This window comes from Chlorocebus sabaeus, chromosome 16 (assembly GCF_047675955.1).
Source record: "Chlorocebus sabaeus isolate Y175 chromosome 16, mChlSab1.0.hap1, whole genome shotgun sequence".
Classification (NCBI taxonomy): Eukaryota; Metazoa; Chordata; class Mammalia; order Primates; family Cercopithecidae; genus Chlorocebus; species Chlorocebus sabaeus.
In genome coordinates, this window is record NC_132919.1 from 70,612,998 (window position 1) to 70,630,204 (window position 17,207).

General features: G+C 40.6%; 1 protein-coding gene and 1 long non-coding RNA gene across 5 annotated transcripts in view; both read right to left on the reverse strand.

Annotated features, from left to right (window-relative positions):
• The window catches only part of LOC103243476 (uncharacterized), a 338,326-nt gene that overhangs the window by 65,216 nt on the left and 255,903 nt on the right, over positions 1-17,207 (reverse strand). The window lies entirely within an intron of this gene.
• LOC103243479 (uncharacterized) lies at positions 1,967-16,554 on the reverse strand. 2 transcript variants are annotated; one of them, XM_073005319.1, is made up of 3 exons: positions 15,593-16,554; positions 13,001-13,004; positions 1,967-3,612 (listed from the first exon to the last, which is right to left on the reverse strand). In XM_073005319.1, the coding sequence occupies exons 1-3, from the start codon at positions 15,792-15,794 to the stop codon at positions 3,162-3,164; spliced, it is 657 nt and encodes a 218-aa protein (XP_072861420.1). In that variant the 5' UTR covers positions 15,795-16,554; the 3' UTR covers positions 1,967-3,161. The 2 variants fall into 2 exon arrangements, with proteins under 2 accessions (XP_072861420.1, XP_072861421.1); XM_073005320.1 differs by lacking the exons at positions 13,001-13,004; positions 15,593-16,554 and having other exon boundaries at positions 1,967-3,689.

Here is a 17,207-nt window from a genome sequence, read left to right on the forward strand (position 1 = left end):
ACCATTATACATAACAATGTCAAAGCCAAAGAGGTCAGGTCATCCAATACAGGAAAGCAGAGGCTTAGACTTAAGAAGAATCTACCCATGACTCTTGAAACTCCACAAAGAAAACAAAACACGCCAAAAGGGGTGAGTGGCAACCTTTGTTCTGAATTCGTTAAGGGTGTTCAAGTCATTAGAAGCCTTCTCTAGATTTGTTGGTACTACAGATGGCAAAGGGGAAAAGAGGTGTAGGGGGGAAGAAAAGTAAGTAAAAGAACATTTGTTGGCCGGTGCAGTGGCTCAAGCCTGTAATCCCAGCACTTTGGGAGGCTGAGACTTGCGGATCACGCGGTCAGGAGATGGAGACCATCCTGGCTAACACGGTGAAACCCCATCTCTACTAAAAAATTCAGAAAAAACTAGCCGGCCGAAGTGGCGGGTGCCTGTAGTCCCAGCTACTCGGGAGGCTGAGGCAGGAGAATGGCATAAACCCGGGAGGCGGAGCTTGCAGTGAGCTGAGATCTGGCCACTGCACTCCAGCCTGGGCGGCAAAACGAGACTCTGTCTCAAAAAAAAAAAAAAAAAAAGAACATTTGTTTTTTAAGACAGGAAGCAAAGACAAAAACCAAGTGCATGGTTCTTTGGTTCTTTTTGTTTTCTTCTTTTGCAGCTGCAAGGAATTTTAGCCAAATTAGAGAGGTTTTGTTACCCATAATTTTGAATTCTCTCTAGGATTTGACCAAGTCATGTACAGTTGGTCAAGTCTGATGGGAGAAAGAGAAAACAAACAACAAAAATCTCCAACAATAGGATCACCAAGCACTCTAATGATAAGGAGAAATTAAGACCAGCTGGTTGTTAAACTTTAGCCAAGACAAAGCCCCAGTTCAGCTACTTACCTAGGGATGGGTTTCAGGCTGAAGGCTGCTTTCTACTATCCTAGAAGGAGGAAAAAATACTCAAACTGGTCTTCACTGCTGGGAGTGAGCTCAAACGCTACATGCCTTAAGCAAGTAAAACTCTAAAAACAAAAATAGGTGGGGGAGTTGTACAGCAAAATGAACTTTAGATCTTTACCAAATTTTGGAAGATCAAAATTTGGGATTCTCTGGGGAGGGTGCTCCCAGACCTCAGCAAATTGTCCTATTGGTTTAAGCCATGAAGTTAGCTCATGCTCTTACTAGGCACCAACAGGATATTTGTCAAAGGTCAGGAGCATCTCCACTCAGAATCCCTTCATGATTACCAAAATGTGAACCCTGAAAACCTGAGACAGGTCCCAGTTAATTTAGAAAGTTTATTTTCCCCAGGTTGAGGACGCTCCTGTGACACAGCCTCAGGAAGTCCTGACGACATGTGTGTAAGGTGGTCAGATCACAGTTTTGTTTCACACATTTTAGGGAGACATGAGACATCAATCAACATATGTAAGATGAACATGGATTTGGTCCGCAAAAGGCGGGACAACTCAAAGCAAAGGCAGGACACCTTGAAACTGGGAGGGGCTTCCAGATCATAGGTACATAAGAGACAAATGCTTGCATTCTTTTGAGTTTCAGATTAGCCTTTCCCAAGGAGGCAATCAGGTATGCATTTATCTCAGTGAGCAGAGGGGTGACTTTGAACAGAATGAGAGGCAGGTTTGCCCTAAGCAGTTCCCAGCTTGCCTTTTCCCTTTAGCTTAGTGATTTGGGGCCCCAATATTGCTTTTCCTTTCACAGCTTCCTAACTTTATTTATCCTGCCTCATGTTTAAGAAGGTGTCATAACTCTGTGATTAACATCTGGGCAACATTTTCTTAAGACATCAGAAAAAATGTGACTCTTATCAATGATATCTGAACAAATCATCTTAAACTTGATTGGCTCAATAGCTTAGGGTCACTTCAGAGCTGATAATAGTCAAATAAAAGTAAAAACATCAAGAGCAGGTGCTCCCACTAGAATGCCAAGTTATAATCACTTACGACATTACTTCAGATTCAAATGAAGGCACCACTCTTGGGAATTCTAATTAGGATATGCACCCCAGCTGCGACCTACTCAAAGCTATGAACTAATTCCAATAAAATGATTCTTCAAAACAAAAGTGAGTCTTGAAATTTTCAGCCTTGCTGGGTTTATATATGTTAAAATGTTAAGTGTGGAGATGTTTAAATTATAACATAAACCTGTAGAGACCACAGTCAGAAGTATACCATGCTATCCAGATGAAATACAGCTCAATATGCTTTTTTTTCTCAGCAGAACTCACTGGGAAATAAAGTCCAGTTTTTAATCATAAATTCCAAAATGTTGTTTATTGAGTGAAATGAATTGAGTACATTAAATTCTTTATAGAAGATTTCCCTTCTTTCATTGGTGTCTACTTTCCAGAAATTTGGTTTTATCTTTTTTGTCAAAATAGGGACAATAGTATGACAATTAGATATAATGTGTTAAAGATAAAATGTGTTTCAAGAGCTAAGGCATGAATTAAATCTGTCTTAATTTAGGATATTAAAACACCTGTGCACACCCACAAACACACACACACATATACAAACAGCACTTTTATTCCAATACCTTAAATTATGTATATTTGATATAGCATGTATCTTCACAGTGATTTCAACATGGGTTGCTCTTCCTGTATCTTTGTGTAAAATATAATTGCTAGGGAATCAGTAAAATAATTATGAAAGCAATAGAGAATGATACCGATGAATTCTTATGTGCAGAAAAGTTTATTAGAAAGCAGAGATGCAACAAAGCATAAGAAATTCACGCCAGGAGAAACACAGAATATAACTGGGCCCCTGGGTCTGAGGGTGCAACATCAGTGACAAAACCGGTCCTGCAGATAATGTCTACCTCACTGAGAAGGAGAATCTCTACCTCAAAGTGGTAAAGAAAATAAGGAAATTAGAGGATTGGAATAATTTCTTAGTTAGTGGATTACAAATTAATTCCTATTTTGTGCTACCACTGGAAGAAAAAGAAAGCAAGGGAGGGAGCTTAAAATGAACCAGAATATTCTCACAGAGTCAGTGAAATAGTGATGGGCTCATTGGAAACATGAGGTCCATCCTACTGAATGACATCAACCCCACTCCATGTGTCCTAATAGCCAGCACAGTAGAAGGGTCTGCATCTGTGGGCCAGCGGTGAAGGGGGAGGTTAGCCAGGGCAGGGGGCTCAGCAGCAAGAGGAGGTGCAGCACAAGGGGCGGGGGCAGGTGGAGATGACACAGGTTGGGCGATAGCAAGTGGTGTGGCAGGAGACTCGGCCACAGACTGGACGCAGGCAGCAGCAGGGGCGGCAGCAGCTGGATTCACAGCAAGAGGGGCGGCAGCAGCTGGAGATGCAGCAGCTGGGGCGGCAGCACGTGGGCTGGCAGCACACAGACTGGGAGCACTGGGGCCTGCAGCAGCTGGACACACAGCAGCTGGGGCGGCAGCAGCTGGACACACAGCAGCTGGGGCGGCAGCAGGTGGTCCTGCAGCAGGTGGTCTGGCAGCAGCTGGGGCGGCAGCAGGTGGGCTGGCAGCACACAGACTGGCAGCACTGGGGCCTGCAGCAGCTGGACACACAGCAGCTGGGGCGACAGCACGTGGTCCTGCAGCAGGTGGTCTGACAGCAGTTGGGGCTGCAGCAGGTCTCCTGGCAGAGGTCTTGGCCGCAGCCCTGGTCAGAGCACACGGAGCCACAACAGGAGTTGACCATGGTGTCAGAACGGGGAGGATCTGGGTGAGTTTCCAAGAGATTGAAGCTCCTGTGTTTGGAAGTCTTCTGGGTCTATAGCCTCCTTTATACCCTGCTGAAGGCCCATTGCCACCATGTCATTATTTCCTTGTTGTTATTTACCTCGTGGAAAATTTAATCATGTAATTACATCATTGTGTGTTTCTAGTTCATTTAAATACTCCAAAACTAACCCGTTTCCTTTTCCTGCTGTGCTCCAGTGTTCCTATTGGAAACACTTGTCATATTTCTTCCTTAGTGGGGGACAAAGGGACAAACACCTTTGTCCCTGGTCTATGCAGTATCTTTTACAAACCGCTGGTCACATGACTCTGACACTTTATTTCTAAACGTGATTCTCCCTCCTACCTGGAGATTGCTCTCTACAAATCATGGGGGACACTTTTTATAATGTCAATGTATCTTTTGTTGTCAAAGAATGTCCTGGTCAGGTGAGATTTCGGAAAGGAGTTAGAAGGAAGGACTCATTTGGGAGAAAGATGTCCCATCTGTAATGCAGATGACTCTGATTCCGTGTATGCTTCTTGAATGGCTGAGGAGATGGTCAGATCCCAAGGAAGTTATAAACTCTGTGTCAGATCTTATTCCACCACTTCAAGTGAAAGTACTTAGCCATGACTCATTGCCTTTACGGAGTAAAAACACATTTTTCTGTATGTCTTACAGTATAGGCACTAGAAGTAGGAAGTTTTGATTTATCTTTCATCATCAAAATTGCATGATGAATTTTTCATTGACAAAAGCATTTGTTATATGTAAACAATATTTAGAATTATTAAGCCTTCAATAATGTGCATCCAAGACTTTCTGTTGGGTACTCTGGGTATAGAACGGATAAACCCTCATCTTTTTCCTGCAGGTACTTAGATAAGACACATGTATAAGAAACAGAATTTGGCAAAAATGAAAGGAATTACAATTATGTTCATTAAGCAACTACAACAAAAATGTATAGTATGTGGATAAGTTCCATACACCCTCAAGGTATGTATATTACTTGTGAAGTTTTGACTATGTATCAGACATTGTGCTAAACATCTTATATTTATTTCATTTTCACTCTTTAATACAACCTTATAAAGTAGTGTATGTTCTTATTACTCTTTTAGCAGAGTATGCAAAAGAAGCATTAAAAAGCTAAAACAAACAAACCAACAAACAAAAAACTTGTCCAAGATTAAAGAGAAAGTAAGCCTAATATGTCTTAGGGTAGCCAAGAAAGCGGTAAAGAATAAAATTTGCCAAACTTGCTGAAACTGTTTCATCTTCTTGGAATGTTTCATTTTTTTTTGCGTGTTCATTCTGCAAACTCCTACTCATGTGTCAAAACCAGTTAAAATATTTCCTCCTCAATAATAGTTTTCCTGATAAGCTACCCCATACATTTATCATTATTTCCTCCCTTGTGCTCATAATTTGATACATTCTACTGTATCATAGTCATTTACTTCTGTCATTCCGCATATGCAATGCAAATACCCTGAAGGCATGGCCTACGATGTTTCTTTTCGTTACCATGATACTCAGCACAGAGAAAACTGGTGGTAAATGTTTATTGAGTGAATGAACGCTTTTTGATGACATAGAGGCATGTAAGGTCCTTTAAAAATGGATATATCTTTTGACTTCTGGATAAAAGAGAGGAAAACATTCCAAACAAGGAGATCAGAGTTTCATTTTAGGAAAACTACACTTATTTCTATGGTAAGTAACATGTCCCCTGATAAATAGTATATGTGGAAAGTTGTGGAAGTTGGGATTCCATTCATAGAATAAGACTTGGTTATAGATAACCAGGAATACTGTGTCATCACATTGTGGAAGGGAAAAGAGAGGGTAAGACAGAGAAAGAGGGAGTCAAAATCATCCTTTTATAAGGAACACACTCTTGTGATAACAACATGAATCCACTCATGAGGGTGGTGTCACCATGACCCAAACATCTCCTGTTGGGCGCCACCTCCCAGCACCACCGCATTGAGGATCAAGTGTCCAACACGTGAACTTTGAGGGACACATTCAACCACTGCATTCCACCCTTGGCCCCCAAATCCATGTCCTTCTCATACACAGAATGTGTTCCTTTTATTCCAATAGTCCCAAAGTCTTAACTTGTTCCAGAACCAACTTAAAAGTCAAAATGTAAATCTAAGAGTGTCATCTAAATCTGATATGAGTGAGACACAACACAGGACTTATCCTGAGGCAAATTCTCCTCCACATGTGAACCTATTAAAGAAGTTATCTAGTTCCAAAATCCAATACCGGGAGAGGCATAGTATAGACAGGCCCATTCCAAAAGGGAGCGACAGGAAAGAAAAAAGGGTAACTGGCCCCAAGCGAGTCCAACAGGGAAGACAGCATTAAATCTTAAAACTGGAGAATAACCTTTGACTCCATGTGCTGCCTCCTGGACATGCCTACCATGGGACTGGGCTGCCTGGGGGCCTTGGTGTTAGGCCCCAAAGGCCCTCAGATAGCTCTGCCCTGTGGCTTTGCTGGGCTCAGCCCATGCAGCAGCAATCTGATTGGAGTCTCTGCCTGCAGCTCTCTCAGGCTGATAGTTCTACAGTTCTAGGGTCTCGGTGGCTGCTCTGACCCCCCCCCCCGTTTTCCTGAGCATGGCCCTAGGAGGACCTCTCTGCTGTGGCTACACCACTGTGGCAGGCTGTCGGAAACATCCTTTCACACCTAGGTGGACCACCATGGCCCCACAGCTCCTGCACTCTGTGTATCTACAGTCAGTACTACATGAACACCACCAAGGCTCACAGTCTGTGCCCTTTGCAGTGGCAGCGCAAGTCTCATCTAAGCCCACTTGAACCACAACTGGAGCAGCAAAGGGGCACTGTGCTAGAATGTGGGGAGTACCAAGCCCTTTCTGACCTCAAGGTTCTCTTATCTGGAGCCTGTGATGAGAGGGACAGCTTCAAAGATCTCTGAAATGACTTCAGAGCCATTCTCCCATTGATGTGATGAACAGCACCTAGCTTTCTTCTATTCATATCAATCCTTGTATCAAAGCATCACTTGGCCACATCCTTGCATGCTTTTTCATTCTTTATATGGCCAGGCTGCACATTTTCTACATCTTTATGTTCTGTCTCCCTTTTAATTATGAATTCCACCTTAAATCATTTGTTTCCTCTTGCATTTTACTATATGAAGTTCAAAGATGCTATGCAGCTCCTTCAACATTTTTCTTAGAAATTTCTTCCCCCAATATACTGCTTCATCTTTCTTAAACTCTGCCCACTGTTCAGGCCCTTGGACATGAACATAATCCAATTAAGTCCTTTGCCACTTTGTAAACGGATGGTCTTTCCTCCAGCTTCCAATTATTGTTCCTCATTTCCATCTGAGAACTCATCAGAATAGCCTCTACTGTCCATATTTCTCTCAGCATTCTGGTCATGACCACCTAAATAATCTATAAGAAGATTCAGACTTCCCCTACAGCTATTCTTTTCCCCTGAGCCTTGACCAGAATCACCCTTAATGCTCTGTTCCTGGCATTACAGTAGTCCTTCCCTATCTGTGGATTTACTTTCCACAGTTTCAGTTACTTGCGGTCAACCATGGTCCTAATATATTTAATGGAAGATTCCAGAAATAAACAATTTGTAAGTTTTAAATTGCATGCCATCCTGAGTTGTAAGATGAAATATCACCAATCCTGCTCTGTCTTGCATGGTACAAATGTCATCCCTGTGTCCACACTGTATACATGACCCACCCTTTAATCCCCGAATAATTATCTCAGTTACCAGACTGACTGTTGCAGTATTGCAGGATATGTAGTGCTTGTGTTCAGATAACCCTCATTTTACTTAATAATGGCTCCAAAGTGCAGGCTAGGCAATTTGGTTGGCTTGGACTTTAGAAAATAATGTCACTTAATACTACTCAGCCATAAAAAATAATAAAATCATGTATTTTGTAGCAACATGGATGGAACTGGAGATCATCATCTTAAATGAAACAAGTCAGACACAGAAGGACACATATCGCATATTCTCACACATGGGGGCTACATGATGTGTGCACATGGACATAGAGAATAGAATGACAGACCATGGACACTCAGAGAGCTTAGAGAGTGAAAGTGGGATTGACAATGAGAAATTACTTATGTTATGATGTGTTACTCATAACATGAGTTATGTTACTCATGTGATGATGGCCTAAAAGCCCTGACTTGCTAATTATGCAATCTATGCATGTAACAAAGTCACAATTGTACCTCAAAACTTAAAAAATAAAATAACATACTGATGTCATTTAGCTTGTTCCCAATACATTTAAACATAATTACACATCATAGCTAAAGAATGCTTCTAAGTGATGAGGTTCAAGGCTCAAGTACAGAATAATGTGATTCACTTGCAATCAGCACAAAGTGCATTCATGCTAGGTTAAATATATCTTCTATAATTACATTCACCTTCCCAATTTGCCCATGAATTTTTTGGAAGATGTCAATTTTCCCTGGATACAAGCCAGGGAAAATTAGCCTGCACATGTCCCAAATTAATAAGATTTTGTTGTATGATGACCAATTACAGCAAGAAATTTAAGAAGTATAGGAGATATTCAGGACATTGTCCCAATTCTTTTCTGACTATGATGTAACCTGATCATCAGAATTTCAGGTAATATGTCAGTCAAGTAATGAATTATTGTCCCAACACACAATACTCCCAGGAATGCATAATGCCAATAGAAGAGAAGAGAAGAGAAGAGAAGAGAAGAGAAGAGAAGAGAAGAGAAGAGAAGAGGAGCAAAAGTGAATCACTAATGCCACAGTCTTCAATGTTCAGAATATTCACAGGGTCATGTAGCGATTGGCTTAGGGCCTTGAAGAGCCCTGTGTGACTCACAGTTGGGATCATAATAGCAAGTCATTGTGTGCAAATGAGCTTTATGTTGGTCAGAAATGCTCTTTTGGAAGGTCTTTGTTGGGTTTGATATAATTGGAAATTAGGAGTCCTATAAAGCTGTAGATTATCATTCACTTATTTATTCAACAGTGGTTGAGACCTCTCTCATTCTGTTCCACAGACTATGCAGGAACCTCCATAGTACTTGTTCTTTAAGACTTAAGTGCTATTACCTCCTTTCCTGATACTCTCGGCCCAAGCCACCTCTCCCTTAACCTGCCCTCTTCTAAGATCCTGGTATCATGCTCCTCATGTGTTTCATATTGTTGAATTTATTTTTAGCTTTTTGAAAGCTTTTTGGAGATACAATTGACAAGTAAAAATTGCATATATTCAAGGTGTACAAAATAATGTTTTGATATACATATACATTGTGAAATAGATCACCACAATCAAACTAATTAACATATCAATCACCTCACATACTCTTGTTGTGGTGAAAATACAGTATTGTTAACTATAGTCACATTGCTGTACATTCAATTTCCAGAACTTACTTATTTTGAATAGTTGAAACTTTATACCCTTTGACCAACATCTACCCATTTCTTCCTCATTCCACCCCAGGCAACCACCATATAAGTCAGATCATGCAGTATTGGCCTTTCTGTGTCCAGCTTACTTCACTTAGCTTAATGTCCTCTGGGTTCATCCATGTTGTTATAAATGACAGGGTCTCCTTTTTAATGGCTGAATCCATTGTGAATAATGACATTTATATAAATTTTCTTTATCCACTCATCTGTGGATGGGCACGTAGGTATTTCTGTATCTTAGCAGTTGTGAATAATGCTGCAATGTACATACAAGTGCAGATATCTTCAAGATAGTGATTTTATTTACTTTGGATATATATCCAGAAGTGGAATTGCTGGTTCACAGGTGAGTTCTATTTTTCATTTTTTGAGGAGCCTCCATACTGTTTTCCATAATGGCTGCACCAAGTTACATTCCCACCAATAATGTATAAGAGTTGCCTTTACACCACATCCTTGCCAACACTTATCTTTTGACTTTTTGATAATAGTTATCCTAATAGGCATGAGGTAATATCTTATTGTGGTTTTCATTAGCACTTCCCTGATGATCAGTGATGTTGAGCACCTTTTCGAAGACTGCATTTGACAGTACTTTAGAATTATCAGGTCAATTGGGAAGTTGGAACACAAGGGGAGAGGAAGAATGGTGGCTGTTGGATAGTGAGGGATGTAAGAGCTAAATTCTCATCACATGTAACAGTGGGCCAATAGATAATATCTAAACTTTAAAAGTCAGGAAGTAGTAGTGTAACCACACCATTTAGAAATATCTTTTTCCTAGAGTTTTCTCTCCAAAACCCTCATCTTACTGTTCTCCTCTGCACTGATCATTTTCTAGGCTTGCTGTACGGTTGTCATTTTTGGATTTACCTTGAATGCAGTTCTGATTTTCTGACTTGAAATTCCTGTTTTCTGAATCTGTGTTCTCCTCTTCGTCAACCTCTTCATTTTGGTGGTGCATATCCTGCAGACATTACTTTAGAAAGCGTGCAGGGACAGTAAGGATTTTTTGGACTTTTCACATCTCAAAATTTTACTATTCCTTTGTTTCTGTTTGGTAGTTTGCCCAGGCATGGAATTCTAGGCTAAAAAACATCCCACTAAGAAATTTTAAGGCATTTCCCATTGTCTTCTGGCTTCCAGTGCTGATGTTGAAAAGTGTGATGCCATTTTACTTCCTGAACCTTGGTATGGGAACCACATATTATTTTCCTCATGGGACACTTTTAATGCCATTTCCATATCCCTAATATTCTGAGATTTCACAGTGATGTATCTTGATGTGAACCTTACATTCACTGTTCTCAGCACTGGTGTTCTTTTAATCTGGAGCTCCCTTCTGAAAGAAATTTTCTTATACTATTTACTTGATAGTTTTCTCCCTCGTATTTCTTTCCTTCTTTCCTTCCTTCCTTCCTTTTTCCCTCCCTCCCTCCATTCCTCTTTCTCTATTTCCTTTTCTTCCTTTCTTCCTCTCTTCCTTCCTTTCTTTCTTCTGTCCTCTTCTTTCTTTCTTTTCTTTCCTTCCTCTTTCTCTCTTTTCCTTCCTCCCTCCCTTCTTTCCTTCCTTCCTCCCTTTCTTCCCTTCTACCTTCCTTCCCTTCTTCCTTTTCTTTCTCTTTCTTTCTTTCCTTCTTTCTTTCTCCCTTCCCTCCCCTTCCATCCCCTTCCCTTCCCTTCCCTTCCAGTCTTCTTTTTGCCTTTTGAGACAAGACTTTACTATGTTGCCTAGGCTGGCTTCAAATCCCTGGGCCCAAGGGACCCTCTCACTTCAGCCTCCCAAGTAACTGGGACTAGAGGCACAGGCCACCATTACACCTGACTCCTTATGCTTTCTTATCTGTCTTTCTAAAATTTTTCTTCATTGAGTGGTAGATCTCCTGAATTGATCCTCTGTGTTATTATATTTTCTTTAATGTCCATTTCTTTTGCTTCTCTTTATATATATATTTTTTTACCTATCTTCAAGACAGGAGAACAAATTCTTTGACTTCTTATTCTAATTTACCTTCCAAACATTTTACTGAACTTTTTTCTATTTTTTTCTATCACATTTTAATTCTCAAGATTTCACCTGACTTCTCTGACTGCTTCTGTTTCTTAGAATCTTGTTTTTATTTCAAAGAGAATTTCTTCTCTCAGCTCTCTGAGTATTTTATTTATAGCAGTTCTTGTTTTATAATTTTTTTAGTTCTATGCTGCTTCCTATAGTTTCTATTCCTGTCAAATTTGTTTTTCCCCTTTTTTCTTTTTGTTCTTTTTAAATTAGTGTGAATTGTCAGGCTGGAGACATTTCCCAAGTGTCTGCAGCATATAGTTGACATGGCACTAAAAAGCCAATTGAAAGTCCTACGTGGACAGCAGGGCTTGTTAATTTATCTCTTCACCTCTCCTCCCCTTCGTCCACCAAAAGGAAGTCAAGATTTATATGTTCTTTCTCTGGGCCCCTTTAGTTTCTTTAGAGGAGAATCTTCCAATATTCTGCTTGGAAGGCTTATGGTCATCAGAGTCCTGGATGATGAGCACAGGGCTCAGATTTTCACTGCATGGGTCTGTTTTCTGTTCTATTCTTGACTTTTGTTCACTCTAGTGTTCCCAAATCTAGAGTATCTCTTACTAAATCTTCTACAAGATAACCTCTTGTTTCTCCTGGTTGGAAGTAGGGGAGGCCTAATGAGCAACTTTGTAGGGTGGGGTAGGGATCCAGGGGTCTAAGCAGCCCGCTGCCTACCCTGCCTTCAGTATTATCTGGTGCCTCCAGGTTCTGAGCCTTTCTGAGCCTTCAAGGAAAACCAGCTTTACACTCTGTGGTACTCTCTCTGTATGCATTCACATTGTAGCTCCTTTTGTTATCTTTAGTTGACCACCATTGCTCTTTCCCCAAATTTGCTACCCTTTCTTATGTGCTATTATCTGCTGTCCTAAGAAAATAAGAAGAGGGTTTCTGTTTTTTAACACCTTTTAAAAGTTGGTGTATCGTGATGGATTTAAAGAGGATAAGAGGACATAAATGTTTATTTTCTGACATGTTAAGGACCTACTATTACTAAACAGTTAAAATTAGACTTAGTATTTCACATATACACTCCCCCTTAACTATTCCTGAAGTAAACTAGTGCCCATGCTCCAGATGTTGGTGAGATTCTTTCTCTGTGTTTCCAAAGCATGTTAAATAATTCTGAAGTTTAATTTTATTTCTCAATATTTTATTCATGCCTAAACTGTATTGAAGGGCAAAAAACATTGTGGCATGCCTGTGGTCCTAGCTACTTGGGAGGCTGAGGTGGGAGGTTGGCTGCAGTCCAGGAGCTGCAGCTTGCAGTGAGCTGAAATGGTGCCACCACACTCCAGCTTAGGTGAGAGAACCAGATGCTGTTATTTTGATCCACACAAGCTATTGGTCATGTGTGAAGGCAATGGAAAGATCTCCTCATAGATTCAAGGACTCAGGATATATAACTTTCCTTTAAAATTCCTTTAAGAAATATTCCCATTGACTGAAATATAAGTCAAAATAAAGAATTCCATTACAGTATAAATGTCATGCATAAAATATTGGTTTGGAGAGATGAAGCTGGTAAAATTTTAAAAGATTTTTTAAAAGATTCAAATATTCCAAAAGTGGTAGAGGATAAAAAATAGCAAAGAATACACAAGTGGTAGGCAAATAAAAAAATGGGGTAACAATACCTGTACTTTCTGGTGATAAAGTGGGTGTGGTGGTTCACACCTGTAATCCCAGCACTTTGGGAGACCAAGGTGGGTGGATTGCTTGAGCTCAGGAGTTCAAGACCAACCTGGGCAACATAGTAAGACCCTGTATCTGCAAACAATACAAAAATTAGCTAGACATGGTGGTGCATGCCTGCGGTCCTAGCTACCTGGGAGACTGAAGTAGCTAGGGGAGGTTGTCTTGAGCCCAGGAGTTGAAGTTTGCAGTGAGCTGACATGGTGCCACTGCACTCCAGCTTAGGTGACACAGCCAGACCCTGTCTAAAAAAAAAAAAGGAAAAAATTCAAAAATGAAGATAGCATATTTATAAATGTTTATGTGCCATAGAAGAGATCATAGAAATGAACAAAACAAATAGTTTTGCAATATACAGATATGACAGAATAAGCATCATTACTAGTTTGAGACTCTGATAGACTTCTCAGGCTTAGGTACTTAAGGAATGCTGCAATGAGAAAGAGCTTGTATAGACCATTTATGGCCCTGGAATAAATTGAAAAGGGATGCCTGAGCCCAAAGATATGATTCTCACGTTGCATTACCATATCAATTTCTGAATATGTTGTTTGAGTTTTGTGCTGACTGTACCTTTTTATTTTCCTTTTCAACTAAAAGTTTTGCCTAGAGCTTTTGAGCCTACTGATATCATTTTGATTGATATCATTTTGAAATGGAAGGAAATGGCTTGAAAAGACACAGGAAATACAATATGAACTGAACTCCTGATGCAAAAGGGAATCTCAAAGTTATAAAGGAAACACAGGCAGCTGGGTGACTTGATCCAGGTCATGTGTAGTGAGCCCTAACCTTTGCATGTCTCATAGTTAGACCTGCATGCAAACTCTGCAATTTGAATTTTAATGGAGCATGAGTGGATGAATATCATTAATGGGTCAATGAAGCATCTCAAAAATAGAACTCAGCTGCATTTCCAACTTAGTTTCCATCACTTTCTTTCCCACAGTGACGTGTTTCGTCACTCATGCTCGTTGATTTTCCCACTGACTCTACGGCTGCAGCCTAAAATCATCCCTCTTATTTTTCCATAGAACTCACCATGAATTAATCTTGTCCCTCCTCCTTGAAAGGACTATAATTTTTTAAATGTCTTTCTAATAATACTACTCTTCTTAAAGATATATACATTCGGCTGTGATCTGATTCTCCTTCACATAATCTTACGTGTTTGAGACTGGTGCATGTTACCCTGAATTTTCAGAATTGACACATTTTATTTCTATGAATCAGTCCTTACATATGTATTACTTTTCTCCAACAGAAGACAGTCCTTTTTCTCACTAATATTACCAACATACTCTCCCTGACATATGTATTTAAATTAAATCCATGATTAATTTTCCATGGATAATAATCCATAAATTAAATCCATGATTAATCCATAATTGAATTAATTGGGTGGAGAGTGAAAGGAAAGAAAAATAACTTTCAGTCTGGGCGTGGTGGCTCATGCCTGTAATACCAGCACTTTGGGAGGCCGAGGTGGGCGAATCACCTCAGGTCAGGAGTTCGAGACCACCCTGACGAACATGGAGAAACCTTGTCTCTACTAGAAATACAAAATTAGCCAGGCATAGTGGTTCATGCCTGTAATCCCAGCTACTTGGGAGGCTGAGACAAGAGAATCACTTGAACCTGGGAGGCAGAAGTTGCTGTGAGCTGAGATTATGCCACTGCACTCCAGCCTGGGAAACAAGAGTGAAACCCCAACCCAAAAAAAAAAAAAAAAAAAAAAGGAAAAATCCACGATTTTATTGTGAGTTACTTGAGGGACGAGAAGTGGGTATCATTCATTTTATGCAATTCCCAGAGCCCAATAGCTTGCTAATTGGTTCTTAATTTAATTACAGTAAAAATTGAGTTATTGTTTTGTCTCAGTAAACTTGATGGCAGGTAAAGTCTGCAATCTGTTTTGGATTAAAAAAATGAATTATTTGACATTTTCTCTAATACAGGCTTTGGCTGATACATATAGTATCATTTTTTATGCTATTGTCCATACAATAGAAACCCAAACAGTTTTCCAAATAAATAATCAACTGTAAGAAATACTGAAAGGTCACAAATGTTTTTGATACCAAGAGAGTATTTATTGAGCTATAGTTACTCTACCAGACGTAATTCGTTGCAAAGTCCAGACCACACTCAGCAGTTGTAAGCTTAGAAGCCTGTTCCAATGAAATAGTGTGAGATATGCTGGTCTTCTGACTGCACACCAAGCATAGAAGTTGGAGGTTTTGCAAGATATTCATTTAAATTGTTGCTTTTAAAATGGTTGCTTGGTGGAATGAACAATTCACTATATAAATGTAGTGGTGGATCAGAGCAAGGCCAGGTCCAGTGGAGAAGAGGAAGGAGAATGACTAGTACACTGACAACATGGTGGTTGAACCAGGGCTGGTGGTCAGGAATGAAGTTCAACAGCAAGAGGATTCACAGGAGACTTGGCCACAGCAGGTGGTCTGGCAGCAGACTAGATGACAGCAGCTGGACACACAGCAGCCAGGGTGGCAGCAGCTAGAAGTGCAGCAAAAGGGCAGCAGTGGGAGGATTGGCAGCACCGGGGATTACAACAGCTGGGCCTGGAGCAGCTGGACACACAGCAGCTGGGGTGGCAGCAGCTAGAAATGTGGCAGCTGGGGCAGCAGCAGGTGGGCTGGCAGCACAGGGACTGGCAGCACCGCGGCCTGCAGCACCTGGACACACAGCAGCTGGGATGGTAGCGAGTCGTTCTGCAGCAGGTGATCTGGCAGCAGCTGGGGCAGCAGCACGTCTGGCAGAGGCCTTGGCCACAACTCTGTTCAGAGCAGATAGAACCACAACAGAAGCTGACCATGGTGTCAGACAAGAACTGCAGGTGACGAGCAAGAGGAGGCACTTCTTCCCATACAGTGTGTCTCCGTGTGGTTCAGGGAAGTAGCCACCCTCATCAAGCAGCAAGATGAAAGGTCTTTGACCCACCAAAGCTCCACCAGAAATACTGATATCCTCTCAAGTCACTAAGTCCTTGGTTTTTCCCGTCTTGTAAAAAAACTTGACTCTTTATGCTATACTTCACAGAGCCCTACTCCTGATTCGTCTTCTTGAGAATACAAAGTCGCAGTTGTATTTGAATTTAGGCCATATTCTTATGGATGGAATTGCACCCAGCAAGGAGTTGATGAGAAGGTCATGGCCTTGGACTCTTCTTGGCATCTTCCTAGAACATCTTAGGCAGTTTTATTTTTAATAAATATAGATTTCTAGGCAATACTCTTGGATATGCTGTGTCAGTTGATTATTATCCCGAGTAGCTGGGATTACAGGCACCTGCCACCATGCCCAGCTAATTTTTGTATCTTTAGTAGAGACAGGGTTTCACCATGTTAGCCAGGCTGGTGTTGAACTCCTGACCTCAAATGATCTGCCCACCTCGGCCTCCCAAAGTGCTGGGATTACAGGCACAAGCCACCATGCCTGGCCCAAAATAGAATTTCTAATGAAATAGACATAATCTAATTTGATCTTCTAGAAGTCTTTTCCAAGCCTCACAACAAAGATTATTAAAATAATTGATTCTCTACTTTGGTAGATCAGATTATTCTTTATTAATGTTTACTCTCCTCCCTCCTCCCACCCAACCCAGAAGTATCCTCTTCCACCCTGTGACTTGAACTTTGCCATGCGAGTTGCTTTGACCAATGGGATGTCAGAAGGCATGACCCAAAGACGCAAAATGTGAGCTTGTTCCCTTGGGCTTCCGCTCCCAGAGAAGGATTGCCCCCTAAAATACCAGACACTCCATTAAAATGGAATTCCAGACACACAACAAATAATTTTTAAATGTAAGTATGCCCATGCATAATCAGATATAATTGTAATAAAATTATTTGTTGTTTATCTGAAATTGAAATGTAACTGGGGAACCTGTATTTTTATTTGCTAACTATGACAACTCTAATTCAAAAGAAAGTCCCAAACCAACCTGTGGCCAGAAGCCAAGGCCAGCCTTAATCAATCAAACCCCAACTAACCGACAGATATATAACCAATAAATAAATACTTGTTACAATAAGCTATAAGAGTTTGTGCTTGCTTGCTATGCAGCAATAGCTGTCTAATTCAACCATGGTAGCAATGTGAAATCAGCTTAATACACCAATCAATACACCAGGATGAACAGATGGCTGTCTACAAAGAAAATAAAAATAGAAGAGTGGCCAAGTATTTGTGACAGGGTTGGTTTTATTGTAAATTTATGATAAATTTT

Coding starts and splice junctions, on each gene's coding strand:
- LOC103243479 (XM_073005319.1), bottom strand. CDS start 15,794: ATGGTCAGCTTCTGTTGTGGTTCTATCTGCTCTGAACAGAGTTGTGGC.